The 14,698-nt window shown below is 28.9% G+C and overlaps 1 protein-coding gene across 1 annotated transcript; it reads left to right on the top strand.

Moving 5' to 3' along the window:
* Positions 1-89: 89 nt before the first annotated feature.
* On the top strand, positions 90-13,062 carry agt (O-6-alkylguanine-DNA alkyltransferase). Its single transcript, XM_016056974.4, has 3 exons — positions 90-330; positions 11,119-11,246; positions 12,056-13,062. Exons 1-3 carry the CDS (start codon positions 203-205, stop codon positions 12,313-12,315), a joined length of 516 nt encoding a protein of 171 aa, XP_015912460.2. The 5' UTR covers positions 90-202; the 3' UTR covers positions 12,316-13,062.
* The last annotated feature ends 1,636 nt before the right edge of the window (positions 13,063-14,698 follow it).

Genomic DNA, 14,698 nt, shown 5'->3' with positions numbered 1-14,698 from the left:
ATTTTGTAGTTTGTAGCTTAGAGGGGGTTTACACTGGAATTTGAAAAGAGAGCGACGAGCATTACTACAAATTTTTGGAATTGTTTGTCACAAAACTAAACAGTTAAAAGCGATTATAGGCGCCATGACTGAATAATTCGAATAAGATGAATGTCTTTCTTTGACTCGTGAATTCAAAAAATCTGTAAATTTATGTAAGATAATGTGTACTGTACAAAGTGCTTTTTTCAATACTTCTATTGGTGTGCTGTTTATCTCTTGTTGCAATAGAGGTGTGCATTCCATTGACGTAAAGAATTGCATTAACAAGCAACGAAACCTTGAAGAATTGTATGTATCCATTTCTTTTGTTTTTGAAATTGTTGTTTTTATCGTATGTTTATTGATAAATGTCTCAAACTTCCCTTTAAGATAATGTTTTTAGATGACGTAACATATCCATTTAAATTTTATTGTTGAGAATAAATATCACTAAAAATATACTTGAGGGTGCCCCTTGGCGAAATTGGCGTCTTATGTTTGGTGCCATTCCTGTTTGCGCGTGGTAACAGGAATGACTGCCAAAATATAATGATATTTTAATAGAACATTGGAAAATTTCAACAAAACATCAGCCCGATATGAGCAAAATTAATAGACTCAATAAAATGCCTTTTGAATCGAAACAAAAATTAATGGATTAAGCACAGAAAGAAAATGAAAAAGAAAAACTCACTTCATTCATCTTGAATATCCTCAGATTTAGCTGCACCGAATTCTCTAATAGCTGTTAGATACTGTCTAAATTTATCTGTGTACTGTGTATAGAATCTGTGTACCTCCATCGCCACATAAATTCGGCGAAAAAAGAATAAAAAATGGCGTCCATGGCCGGACTTAGCCTAATTGGGACCCAGGGCAAGAACTACTTCGGTCCCCAGCTTCACTGTTTCAGTAATGAAGAACTGAACTTTATGGAGGTATTTAAATTTTTCACCTCATTATATGACAAGAAAATTGACTGGAACCTAAAATAGCTACAAATATCCCCCTCTCTACAATGGTCAGACGAAATATCATTCTGTCCATTTTATTGATTTTTTTGACATTTTTAAGTACATCATGCCGAATGCAATTTTTTTGATTGTTAACTTTGTAATATAGCTGCGGAAAATTCTTATCCTTGCTGACATTTGGGGAAAATTCAGCTTAATTTTTGCAATTACGATGGCTCTGTCAGGCCTGTATTTTTGTAAACATATCATATTTCACGATATGTAGTAAGAAGACTTTTGATTGGCCAAATTTGTCCATCTTAATTGTTATACTTTAAATGAATTCACACTAAAAAGCCATATAATATGAAATATGGATTTTTTGTGTTCATGCGATAGATTAATGAATAAGCTAACATAAAACTGGCGTATTTTACATTGTACTGATATTTTGTTTAAAAAAAATTCATGAAAGAATGAAACCTAAAATAAACATTCTATTTGATGTGGGGATCTAGGGCAACTGCCACAGCCTTAGTCAGGGTCTGCTAAAGTCTCTTTATGACTGCCCAAATACCTTCGATCTTATTGACCAGAGGCAAAAGTAATCTTACCAGGCGGTATCCAACGAAGAACTAACGGATCTCTGAAATTACATATACCCTTGAACTTGAATACCTTTGAAAAATAGCGCTAAAATCTAAACCAATCAGAATCACGATTGAGAATCAAGGGGCACCCTTAAATGTAGTCTACCCCTTTATTTCTCAACATCAAGGTCCATCAATTTTTTTTTTTTGCCTTAATTGTGTCCACTTAGCAGCTTTTTGAAGCTGGGTATATGCTTTAACTGAGAGGATTGGCTGGTTGTACTAGATATCAAATTCCAGCACTGATATTACAATATTTCTTTTCTTCTTTCAACACATGAGGAATAACCTCTTCCCCAACAATTATAAATGATTAAAATTTTAGTTATGATTTGACTTACATTAAAATTTTAATTTAACAGTTTATAGGCCTAATACAACTATTGCCTTTGTCTTAAGAGTTATGTATTAACTTACAAAAAAAATCAATGTGAAATTGTTTATGGTACACAACCTTTTTGAGTGAAGGGCCACTTGCACATCAGGTTGGCTAACGAAGGGCCGCACATGTATTTAGACATGTTAATGACAAATGTAGTAATGTTTATTTAAATATTGGTGTTCCATTTTTTTATCAATAAACTTAGTAATATCAATAACTTAGTAGTGTTCCATTATTAGAATTCATTTAAAAATTAAAAAAAACTTATACTTTTTACTTTTTTACAGAAAAAAACTTGTTATATTTATTATACGAACAATAGATTTATCAAAATAAATAAACATTGAAGAAAAGAAATGATTTTTTTTTATTATATCATGCAATACGAAAAATAAAAAATAAATAAAAAAAACTGCAATGCCCACAGAATGAAAGTAGGAAAAAGTTTAGTCATATTTAAGTATTATAAATTCAAATTAAATATTTTAATTGAGGAAAATTTATAGGTTTTAAACAAAAGCCTAAAATAAAAACAAAACTATGATAGTTCAAAATAAAATTCAATGCTTATTTTGTAATGTACTTTGTTATTTTATTTTATTAATGATTAGATTTTTTTATGTCGTAAACATTTTCCTTTTTTTTTATCGAAAAAGATCACTTAAGCAACAAAAAATTCAAATCTAAACTACAAACAGTGAGCAGTTTAAAAATTCACGTTTTCCGCCATTTTATGAATTTCTCAAGTTGAAATAACATTGCATTTAAATTAGGGAGGGATGTAGTAGCGAGTATTTGGCCATTCTGTGAAAAATTCAGTTGGTTGAATGATCAGTCAAATATTCGGCAAAATATTTTTTAGAAATGTATTTTTCTAAGTTTTTATTTTATTTTTGAATTTTTATAAATATTACTTTTTTTTAAAAAAAGTTATAATCAGACAATTTTGTCATTTTTTCGATACTTTGAGAATTGAGAAGGAATTTTTTCCATTTTTTGCTGCTTTTATTATAACCCAACATTTTAGCAGAACGTCTCATAGTATTAATTTATTATCACTCTTTTCCTGTACTGTAATATAAATAACCAGTGACATAGAAAAGTATGATTTTCAGTATTAAAGCTGTGTTTCAGGAACTAAGAAAAATTTGTTTTTTCTGTTTTTCTTTTTTTGGGCATTTTTATTATGACTCAGCATTTTTTTTAAGAGTAAAGTTACTAATAAAGTTTATTTTATAGCAATTTTTTTTCTTCTAAAATTATGGCAAGGAGAAAAATTTAAATTGAGATTTTCGGCATAAGTTTTTCATTTTAAAAATTAAGAACGTTTTTTCTATCTTTTTATTTTCTTGAAATAAAAAAACAACTTTTTTTAGACGTTGTCACTATAACGCAGTAATTTTTAATAGCACTTCTAATGACTTAATTCTTTTTTCTTGGCTTTTTCTGGTAATTGAAAAACTGAGATGTTCAGCTTTAAAAACATTTTTTAAAAATTAAGATTGATTTTTATGTTCTCTGTTTCGTTTTTCGACATTTTCAAAAAGGTTCTTGATTGACAAAGACGTTCTTTTTAGAGTTAATTTATGAATACGTTTTTCCAGGAAATATTATTCTGAGCATTAAAATTTTAGTTTCAGTGTTTAGTAGCAGTAAAAGATTTTGCTATTTGGCCCCAATTGTACTGCGTTCAGTCGATTTTTTCACTTTTTTTGCCGAATATTTGGTTTTTGACCAAATCACCAAATCATATGACCAAATCATATTCGTTGCGGAAATAAAAACGAAGGAAAGATAACTAGGATTTACGATAAAACTGTACCGAAATACCGTATCAAAAAGTGATTATTTAATTGCGCGATTAACGATCACGTGTCGTAATAAAATCATAGTTAAATAACGGGATAATCAGAATCTTGCCATGCAGCAGAATTTTTTCGAGCTATCAGTGACAAAACTCTAGCACTAATATCTTTCTGCAAAATTATTGTAACAGTAACAATCATATATTTTACAAATTTAAAATAATAAAAACACTGTATTTACGAAAAGAAAAAAGTTTTTTTTTTTTTAAATTTAACTTGTAATAATTTTTTAATTTAATATTTTGGGTGGTATTCTTGCATTTTGCTAGCAGGGGAACATAAAAATTATTTCCTTCGCATTTTGTAAATAATCATCACAATATAAATAACATAATTTAAAATCATGAAATACGTAGTAGGGTGACCTGGGGTGATTTCTGATCAAAAAATGCAAACATCTATTTTGTGAAAAAACTATTCAAGATAGAATTTTAATATTTATTGGAAGTTTGAGGCTATATGAGGCGAGTCCTATGCTACCTTCTTTTGTTTGAAAATCTAATTAGAATTTAAAAGATTTTAAATTTTTAGCAGGGGTAGAAGTCCTCCTATATTTCCTATTTTTCCTATATTTTTATAAAAAGATAAGAAAGCCTCCTATTTTTCCTTTATTTCCTATATTTTTCAAAATTGGCCTATATTTTTTTCCCTCTAATATTTTTTTTTTACTATAGAAGACAATTTTCTAGATTTTTCTTTCCTCAGATAGTCATGATCATTTTGAAATTCACTTGTCCTCAATACTGCTTAATGACAATGGGTAAGTGAACACATAAATAGTGTTCTCCCCCCTCCCTATCTCTTGTAGTTGTTTAACAAAAGTTTCAAGGTACAATGACTAAGTTAGTGTGTGGACTCCTATTGTTAGGGCCTGGGTAGATTTGTGGAACAACACCCCTTTTGTCTATAAAGGGTGAAATAACAGAGAACCAGTAGTAGCATGAATGGAATGTATCATAGAGTATTATTTATCAATGTCACTAAAAAAGTCAGAGGGGGGTTTTGTGGAAATTGCAGTTGTCTGTCAAACTCTTTCTTTCCTTATCTGCTGTATCTCTCCTCAATATCCATGGGTCACTCATTCTATTCAAAGATGAAGACACCTCAAGGTCAGTTTTTTTTCTATTCACCAGTTTTATTTTCTTCTATGGAAGTAACAGGAATTGTCCTAACTAATTTTGTCTCCTCCTCTTTTTGGGGGAGTTTTTCTGTCAACTTCCATTGGTTCATTCAGAGGAGTGAATATAACTTGTTACCTGATTGGACCTTCATCACCCATTTTAAGTTACCCTTTGGAAGTAGTGAGTGTTGTCATTGACTACACAGAAAATTAGTTTTAGTGCTTTCTAAGCTTATACTACTTTGTATGACTTTTTTTTTCTGAGTAGATGGCAAACTAAATTATTATGTTAATATTTTGCTTCAAAATTTTAACTTTCAATTAGATTATTTAAGTTTTTATTTTATTATCTTTGATTAATTTATATTTATTGCGTTTAATCCATTTAATTTATAAGTACAATTAAAAGATGCCAAATCAGTTGACACGATTTCGTGATGATTGGCTTGATTTAGAGGATAAAAATAATGGTAAAGTTAAAGACTGGTGCCAAAAAGGTAAAGATGAATATTCTGCCTACTGTACTGTTTGTCTGGCTACTGTAAACATCAGCAATAGTGGCAAAATTCAGCTTTTGCAGCATTCAGGCACTAAAAAACATAAAAAGACTTTTAATGAGAAAAAGGATATTTCTCAAAAGCGTCTCGTAATTGCTGCTGGCAATAGTGTTTGTTTGGAGCCAGGATCCAGCTCTACTGAATCAAAAAAAGTATGGACTCTTACTTCTGAAGACAAAATATTGCGATCTGAAATTATATGGACAATCCATGTTGCCCTGAACAATTATTCCTTTTTATCGCAGGATGCTATAAAAGAAGTATTTTCATCTGTCTTCCCAGACTCAAATTTGTGCACTGGGATGACCTTATGTTCCACCAAAGTGTCTTATTCTATATCACATGGACTTGGTCCTTACTTTTTGAAGCAAATCACCAACGAATTTAAGAGAGAAAAACCTTATTACTCATTAATGTTTGATGAGACCCTTAATGAGCAAAACTTGAAACAACTTGATGTGCACATTCGATATTGGTGCTCTTGTGATGGTGGTATATCCGAGAGATACTTGGGTTCAGAACTGTTGGGGCATGCAACTGCTCTCAACATTTTTAATTAAATAAAATCAATTCTAAATTCTTGTGAAATAGATTTAAAGCATATAGTGATGCTTGGGTCTGATGGGCCGAATGTTAATAAATGTGTTTTTCAACTATTCGACAAAGAAGTTACGGAAAGTTAGGAAGTATGGATTAATAAATGTGGGTACATGTAATTTACATGTTATTCATAATGCCTTTGGAAAAGGTTTAGCTATTGAAGAATTTGGGAATATTATTGATTTTTTGGAAAACATTTATTCATGGTTTTCCAAATTTCCTTCCAGGAAAGTGAATCTCCAAAAAGAAATTGATCATTTTGGTTGTGAATATTCTAAAGTGTTGAGATATGTGAGCAACAGATGGCTTTCTGTTGTTACTGTCTGCGAAAGAGTCCTGCATCTTTTGCCTCCTTTAAAGGAGTATTTTATAGAAGATCTACCTAAACAGAAAAGTAGTTTGGTAAAGCTTTATAGATTTCCAAGCATTAAAAAAGTTTTAGAAGATCCTTTATTATCAGCTTATTTGCATTTCCTTATCAGTGTTGGATCAATTTTTGATAATATTTTAAAGCTATTACAAGAAAAAAACTCATTGATTCACCCTTTATACAATGAGTTATGTGATTTGATAATAAAAATCATGCAACGCTTTATTAAAGAAGAAGTTTTGAAAGACAAAGGTGGCGACAAATTACTTGAGGTAGATTTGAACAAAGATGCCTTGCCCCTAAAAAAGATCGATGTGGGCAATAATGTTCGTAGGGTACTTAACTTGGTAAAAAGTGAAGAAAAGGAGTTATTTCTATTTAATGCTAAGAAATTTTATGTTATAATAATTGAATACCTCCTCCAGAAATTGCCTTTGAAAAATAAACTGTTACAATCCTTACAAATTTTGCACCCTATTGTGAAGAAAGAACCTGTAGTGAATATTTTTTGCCTACAATCAGAAGATAAATATCCCTTTTTAACTAAACTTGTGAAGTCAGTCCTCTCTGTTTCTCATAGGCAAGCCTCTGTGGAACGTGGCTTTTCAATTAGCAAACGAATTATGACAAATGAAAGGTCAAGAATGAATTTAAACACGCTAGTAGGCTTAAGACTTATAAAAGATTCAGTTAGAAAAAATGCTTCTTGTGTGGAAATAACAAAAGAGATGATCCAGTTCTACAAAGAAGCCCACAGCAAATATAAGGCAGAAAAAGAAAAGGAAAAGCTCAAAAACCTCAAGGAAAAAAGTTTAGAGCCTAGGCCCAGTACTTCTGTAAAAAAATCAACTGAGGAGAAATTGAAAGGTTTTAAGGAAAATGTTTATTCAGCTCAGGCTATGATTGAAGAAGGAAACCAGAGGCTAAAACAAGGACTCAAACGGAAATCTATGGCTGATATTGAGGCTGGACAAGCACTTATTGATGCTGGCAACAAAAAGTTAAACACTTTGCAGAATGATAAATGAATATAAAAACAATGCTGCATAATTTTTGAAATAATTTAATGTAATAAAGAGGAGTAAATAAAATGTTAATAATTGAAAAAGTCATTAGTTTGATAAAGTCAATTTTTTTATGTGATTTTTAATTTTTAAAGCAATAATAAGGTATGTATGATTTTATTGTCACCATTCAGCTGCGGAAAATTGTTTATATAATTTTTTTATCGAATTTTTTTAGTGTTAAATAATTAAGTTTTAAAGTTATTCATATATGATCCATACTTTTCAATTTAATTTAGATCTTTTTTGCCCTATTTTTTATTCCAGAAAATCCTATATTTTTTTTCTAGAAAATCCTATATTTTTTTCAAAACAATCCTATTTTTTTCTCATTGGTCACTTCTACCCCTGTTTTAGTGATCAGGAATTACCTCTTCTCTTGATCATTTCTGGGGTAATTACTGATCACGAGTTTTTATAGTATAGGGGCTGTTTAAAATATTGAACAGTGGTAATTAACAAACAGGACATCAAGATCAAACAAATAAACCAAAGAGATATGTTTAAGCAGCTAATAAAGCAAGAATAAAGATTAAGATTCAAAAAATCTTTGCGTCGTGCCATACATTTTAGGCAAGCAGCCAACTCATTCTCATGTTCTGCTGGAATGTAAGAAAGAGTTCCCGCATAGATTACTTTTGCTGGATTTTTTAACTTCATTAAGTGAGAGTGTAAAGTTAAGTAAGGTATGTCAACAGCTCTGACAGCAGCTTTCACACTGAAATTTTCATTTTCAATCATTGAAGGAATTGACTTATTTTGCTTTCTAGAAGCTTAGTATCCTTTTTTGGCTTATAATTTCTCACACTATTTATATTAGGCTAATTTATACACTCAAAAATTATTCTAACAATGTACACACATAAAATTAAGATAGAAGAGGTAAGACAAACCATCAATGGTGAAAATAGAACACTTTTGCCGTGTATACAGTTAAAAACAAATTTTCTAGTTACAGTTAAAATATACACAGTTAGCTATTTTTTATATATTACAGTTAGCTATTTTTTTATACTATTTATGAGAAAAAATGACTGATCAGGAATTACCCCAGTGATCAATAATTACCCCATGTGTAGGAAGCAACATTTGATATATTTTCTAATAATTAATTATAATGTAGATATGAAGCAATTAAACAAAAGCTTACACTATTTTTATATCAAAGAAAAAGAAAGTAACTCAAAATATTTATTATTAAGAGAAGGAAGGAGATAATCTTTGCAGAAATGTGCATATTTTAAAACCCATCTTTGAAATGGAAAATACAGAAAGCAGTTTAAAAAATACTTATTTTGTTAGATTAAACAGAAAACTATTATTAAGTAAATGTAGTTTTACTTTAGTAAAATGTACAAGCATTCTTGTCCATGTCTCAAATTTAAAAAAAAAAATAATAATTTTTTAAAAATAAAACTTAGGTGATCATTATTTACCTCAGAAACAGAGTGATTGTGAATTACCCCGGGTCACCCTACCAATTGCCGAAAAAAAGATCGATGACAAAATCACTCGAATCGGACTCTTCAAGTACATGTTTCGGCTGAAATTAGGTTCTTGTAGTAAATAATCTCGTATAAAATGTGTCAGATTTAAAAACTATTGAGAATTCAATATCTATGAGTGCAAAAAATTCAGTAGAATTATTGATTCGTACTCAAATGCAGGATTCGAATTTCCGATATTGTTTGAAATACCTCTGGATATTCAAAAACCAGGTGAAAATAAATATCAATAACTGCCTAAAATACAATCAAAAATTTACATCGATTTATGATACTATCGGCGTAAATTGAGAGCATAAAAAAGTTATTATCTAAATGCTTGATAAAAGTATTGTGTTCATTTTACATTGATTATCTAATTTTTACTATGCTGTAAATTTCTGTATTTTTCAAAGGAAAAATCTTTCTACTTGAACTCTGTAACATTCTGCTACAATGTCACTGCGATTCTGTGATTTTATTAGAATTTATAATAGTGAAAATCAGTAAAATTTGTTATTTTGAACTTGAGAGCTGTTCACTAATTACAAATATCTACTTGCTTCAGGCCAGGCATATATACCCTTATTTGCAGAATACCTTTTTCGAAGTTAATTCAGCATATGAAAACAAAACACTGGTAACAAATTCATAGTATCAAGTTTTCAAGTGATTAATTCAGGGGTCCTACACTTATTATTTTTAGCAAATGCAGTAACAAATATTATTTAGTGAAGTTTTTTATTTTCCCAATTATTTCTTTTCATCTGAAATTAAATATAATCGTTTGTAATGAATAATGCAGTAATGATATCACAAATATTTTGAATAGTTGATTGGGGCATCATTTGCTAAATTACTTTTGTACAAAGAAATTGAGATTTTCATTGTTTTCATTTCAATATTATTGAAACTTTAATTTAAAATTATTTGATAAAAGGCGTTTTTAACTCAATTACAAATTTTAATTCCATATCTATGAAGGAATAATAGCTAATTCTTAGTTAATGTTTCTATGCATTGATTTGAAATTATTACGAGTTATTCAGTATTGATAAGATTATGTTAGAACTGTTTAAACTTTCTGTTCTAAATAAAGTAATTCTGAATTATAAAATAGTAATTTTATTATTTTTTGTTGATAAATGAGCTTGTATTACACTTAAATAGTATTATAAATTATAATAATAGTATTAAATAGTAGCTTGTATTACACTTTACCCCACTAAGAAGCCTGTTAATGAATTTTATTGTTAACAAATTGATTCTAAATATGTAACTTATAATAAAATTAAAAAATACAAATTCCAATTATTTATATTTCCATTACTTTTATATGCTGTGCTAAAACTTTTTTTAATGAACATGAAATTAAAAATTGCGAATAGAAATATTGTACTAAGGTGTTCTCAAATTTTTTTGAGATGTTAATTCACAATACTGTTGAAACTGTTATTATAACAAGATGCAATATATATTTATTTAGAATCACAATTAAATAAATTTGGAAAAATTATGTATAAAATATATTATAAATAGTTCTATATTTGTATACTGTGAGTAGTTTTAAATAATATTTTTAAAATATGGCTAAATTAACACAATACTATTTCAATCCGAAACAAGACATATTCAATCAATTATGCATTAATTTATTCATTGTAATTTGTGCTATAATGTAAACATTTAAACAAGCATAATTTATTAACAATTTAAATTAATTTAGAATACGGTAGTGAGCTAATTATTTAACTTAAGAAAATTTAACTTATTAGAATTCTCTTATTGGAAAAATTAACTTATTGGAATTTAGTTTCCATAGGTAAATTCATCAAATAATTTAAAGGTTTGAATTTTCCTTTGAAAAGATATTTTAGACAAGAATATGGGGATATTCTTAACTAATACAAAATAAAATAAGTTTCAAATGGTTATTATAATTATTGACTAAATAGTAGGCTTCAAATGTTTTTTTTTTTTTTTCAAAATTAATGGTCTGCACAACTAAAAAGGCTGGAAACTGCTTTTTATTATTTTTGTTTTGGCTTTTAGAGACATCAAAGCCGATTACAATTCTGTGCTGACTAATTTGATGGTGTGGCTCAAGAATTATTTTGAAGCTTCTAACAAAATTTTTGAGGGTGTTCCTACTATTTGTCCTACTGTTTTATCTTCAAAAGGTAAATTTTTAGTATACACTTATCTTCTTCTGATTAATTTTATCCATTTTTTGGGTACCTGTCTCTTATCTGCCAACTCTTTGGCATTTATACCTCATCTTCTTACTGAGACTTATATTTTCTTTATTATTAAAATATTTAAGATTTTAGTACCTTTTTAGAACTACCTCTGAATATACACTAATAGGTCGGTAAAGAGTAAGACTAGGAAATTTAACTAGGGACCACTTTTTGCATTAATAGAAGTATATTTGAAAAATAAAGTTAATGTAAGGAATATGTTAGTACTAATAGATTTTCATGTACCAATGCTAAAATATTAGTAAATAGATTCAACAAGGCGATAAAGATGCTGAGATTAAATAAATAGAAAACAGAGAAGCTAAGAACTAATAAAATATATTACAAATTGTGAAATTTTAAGTAAATTGTTAAGGAGCAAAAAAAATTTTAATTGTTGAGCAGTTATACTGCCAGTAAATAAATTACTGGCAGTGCAATACTACTTATAAATTTGCAAGATGTAAAAATTTTAATTTAAAAAAAAAAATTTTTTTTTTGTACCATGTGTTCATTTATTCCATTTGAATACCATACATTTGAATGTCCGGATTAGAGCAATAAATAAGCACAACAAATTTTTTAGTCTATGGAACTTGATTAAAAAAAAAAACTGTTTCATTTTGATATAGATCAATTCTATAAAATGATTTTTATTTATTTTTTTGTAGTAGGTATTAAACTTTCTGCATGTGCTTGTTTGAAATGTGTCATGCTAGTGTGTGTAATAGTATCTTGTTTCTTCGTAGGGAAATTTACTGAAAAAGTTTGGAAAACACTATTTACGTGTGTACCCTTTGGTACATCCATTTCTTATGGTGGCTTAGCTGAACTTAGTGGAAATTCATCTGCTTCTAGAGCTGTGGGTACTGCGATGAAAAATAATCCAGTTCCAATACTCATTCCATGTCATAGGGTTATTAAGAGTGATGGCAGCATAGGACATTATTCTGGCGGAAATGGTGTAAAGGAATGGTTACTTAAACATGAAAAAAATGGTATACTGTGAGCAAGGTTTGAACAATGTGTGTGAATAATAATTTCTTTAACCATGTAACTGGCATGATTCCTGATTTAGTAACCATGCCGAAAATCTGTTTGATATGTAATGTGATATCTTTTTCCTGTAAAAACTAAAGCCAAAGTTAAATTAATGGATCAAATTTTACTTTAACCCTTTCATTACCTGTCCTCTGAAATGATGCCGGTGAAGCAATAAACCAGAACTCTCTTGTGGCTTTGGATAAAAAAGTGAATTATTAAATTATGTTTTAAGTTGCTTTGAAAATTAGAATTATTATTATTTTATTTTTTTTCCCTTTTGACAGTGTTCCTTTTTTGTCCCTCTTTTAATTTAAATATAAAAAGTTTAGAATGCGAATTGTGAAAAAAAGTATTAAAAGTAAGTTTATTTAAAGTTTATTATATGATGTCAAATTATAAATTATTTTAGTTTAAATTTAAAAATTATAAAGCTGCTTCTTGTTCATTAAACATATAATATTGTTTGCTTAAATTTCATGACTGTGATTATTATTGAAGATTTTCATCCTTAGTAAAGTATCTGAATGTGGTTGATCCAGTTACTGAGAGAGTATTTTAGATATTCTTCCAAAACAATTTGTATTTTTATGTTATAAGATGTTGGTAATGCTACTATTTTATAACTATTGTGATATAATGTTAAAACTTTTTAACTAGCTCTCTTTGTAGAAATTTACACTTGTTGATATTAATAAAGTTTAAAACTTGTTAATTGTGATTTTTATAAATTTTTTTATGTGTAATTAGAGACAGAAATAAATGGGTATAATTGAAATTTTTCACTTGCTCATTATTTCTCACAGTAAAATCCTCAATATTTATAAAATCAGACGTAGCTAACTTATTCATTGTTTCACCAACTGTGTCCTCAGGGGATTTATCTTCTTCAGATAAATACGGGATTCACGACCCCGAGGTGCCCCAGTGATTTTTATCTTTTTTTTCTCTCAGATATGTAGTTTTTTAATCGTGCTTCGAAATACTGTGATCAACTTAAAGCAAAATTGACATTTTTGTCAAATACATTCTACCTTTTCTTCGGGAATTTTATAATTCCTTCATGTGGCCGTTTCAGCCCCTCTCCTTTCTTATGGTTCGCCATCTTGTGATTTTTCCTCTTTTATTAGGACTATAGCTGTCTTCGTCATACCTTTCGGTCTTCCTTTCACAAACATTTTTTTTTTTGGAAGTCTGGTCTTTAAAGGGAAGACTAGAGTATCAAAACTACCTATTAACAGACACTAGTTTTTACTAATCAGTCTAATTTCAAATGCATACGCAAGAATTATGAGTGAGAAGGGGGGGGGGTATAATTGTTTACACTAAATCCTGACTGAAAAATTGCATTCACTGACAGTTTGGAATAGTTTCTGATGCATTATCACGACGTCTGAGTGGATAACTTTGTTATCAATGTTGTGTTATCAATTTGAAACTGAGCAAGTTTTGTTCCTCAAAACAAATTTTCTGATTTAGTTTTCTACGTAATTCTTGGAAATCTCCTTAGATCTTGAAAACAAAAGAATTGTAAAACAATATGTCTTGAAAATTTTACATCCATTTTTAAATAAGATTTGAGGCATCAACTGATGAAGTTAAAATGCTTTTATGAAATGCGATATTTTTTCATTCGATGTAGAAAACGTTGACTGTAACAAATGCATGCAAAACAGACACCAAGAGTTAATGAGCAAGACAACTTATCAACAAAACACATGCTTCGAGAGTAACGATGCGCTATTTCTTCAGAAGCTTGAGAAGGAAATCTCACAAGTTATGTTGCAAATTTTTAAAGGAGCATTGACAGAAAAGTTTAATCTCCCAAATATCCAATAGCCTGTGCTTTTCTCAATATTGAAGAATTTATTTCAAAAAGAACAATTGTATAATCAAATTTTGGCTCTGAAGCTGAGACAACTAACATTAATAATGAAAGTATCTTGAAAACTGATTTTGAGATAAGTCCTCTTGAGGCATTGTTAGTTGCAAAAACGATTGGTTTCATAAGTAACTACTAGATATAAGTCAATGAGAGATGGGTTTTACTCAAACTTCGAAACTCCTTTTTCTCATTTATTATCCAGTGAGGAATTCTGGAAATGGAACTGGAAAATCAAAAGAATTTCGAAGATACATTTACATTGGCCAAAAATTTGGAAAAAAGAGGAAGGTTAAATCAAAAGAAATAAATTACTCATGACGAAGAGAAAAAAAATACTTAAAAAGGTTTTTAAAAAAAGCTTAAAAAATATGAGGAAAAGATTAAACAAAAAAATGATCGAATTATAATAATAATAAAAACATCATCAGATTACACAATGATAAACATTCATAATTTAGAACGGACT

The sequence above is a fragment of the Parasteatoda tepidariorum genome, chromosome 10 (assembly GCF_982258835.1).
Source record: "Parasteatoda tepidariorum strain Cologne lab strain chromosome 10, Ptep-v5.0, whole genome shotgun sequence".
Classification (NCBI taxonomy): domain Eukaryota; kingdom Metazoa; phylum Arthropoda; class Arachnida; order Araneae; family Theridiidae; genus Parasteatoda; species Parasteatoda tepidariorum.
This window is presented reverse-complemented; position numbering and strand designations above follow the sequence as displayed.

What these genes read in the sequence shown, in the direction of transcription:
- agt (XM_016056974.4), top strand. Translation starts at nt 203, where the DNA reads ATGTGTACTGTACAAAGTGCTTTTTTCAATACTTCTATTGGTGTGCTG. An exon ending in CAACGAAACCTTGAAGAATT is followed by an intron (nt 331 to 11,118) that starts GTATGTATCCAT and finishes TTTGGCTTTTAG; the next exon opens with AGACATCAAAGCCGATTACA. An exon ending in TACTGTTTTATCTTCAAAAG is followed by an intron (nt 11,247 to 12,055) that starts GTAAATTTTTAG and finishes GTTTCTTCGTAG; the next exon opens with GGAAATTTACTGAAAAAGTT.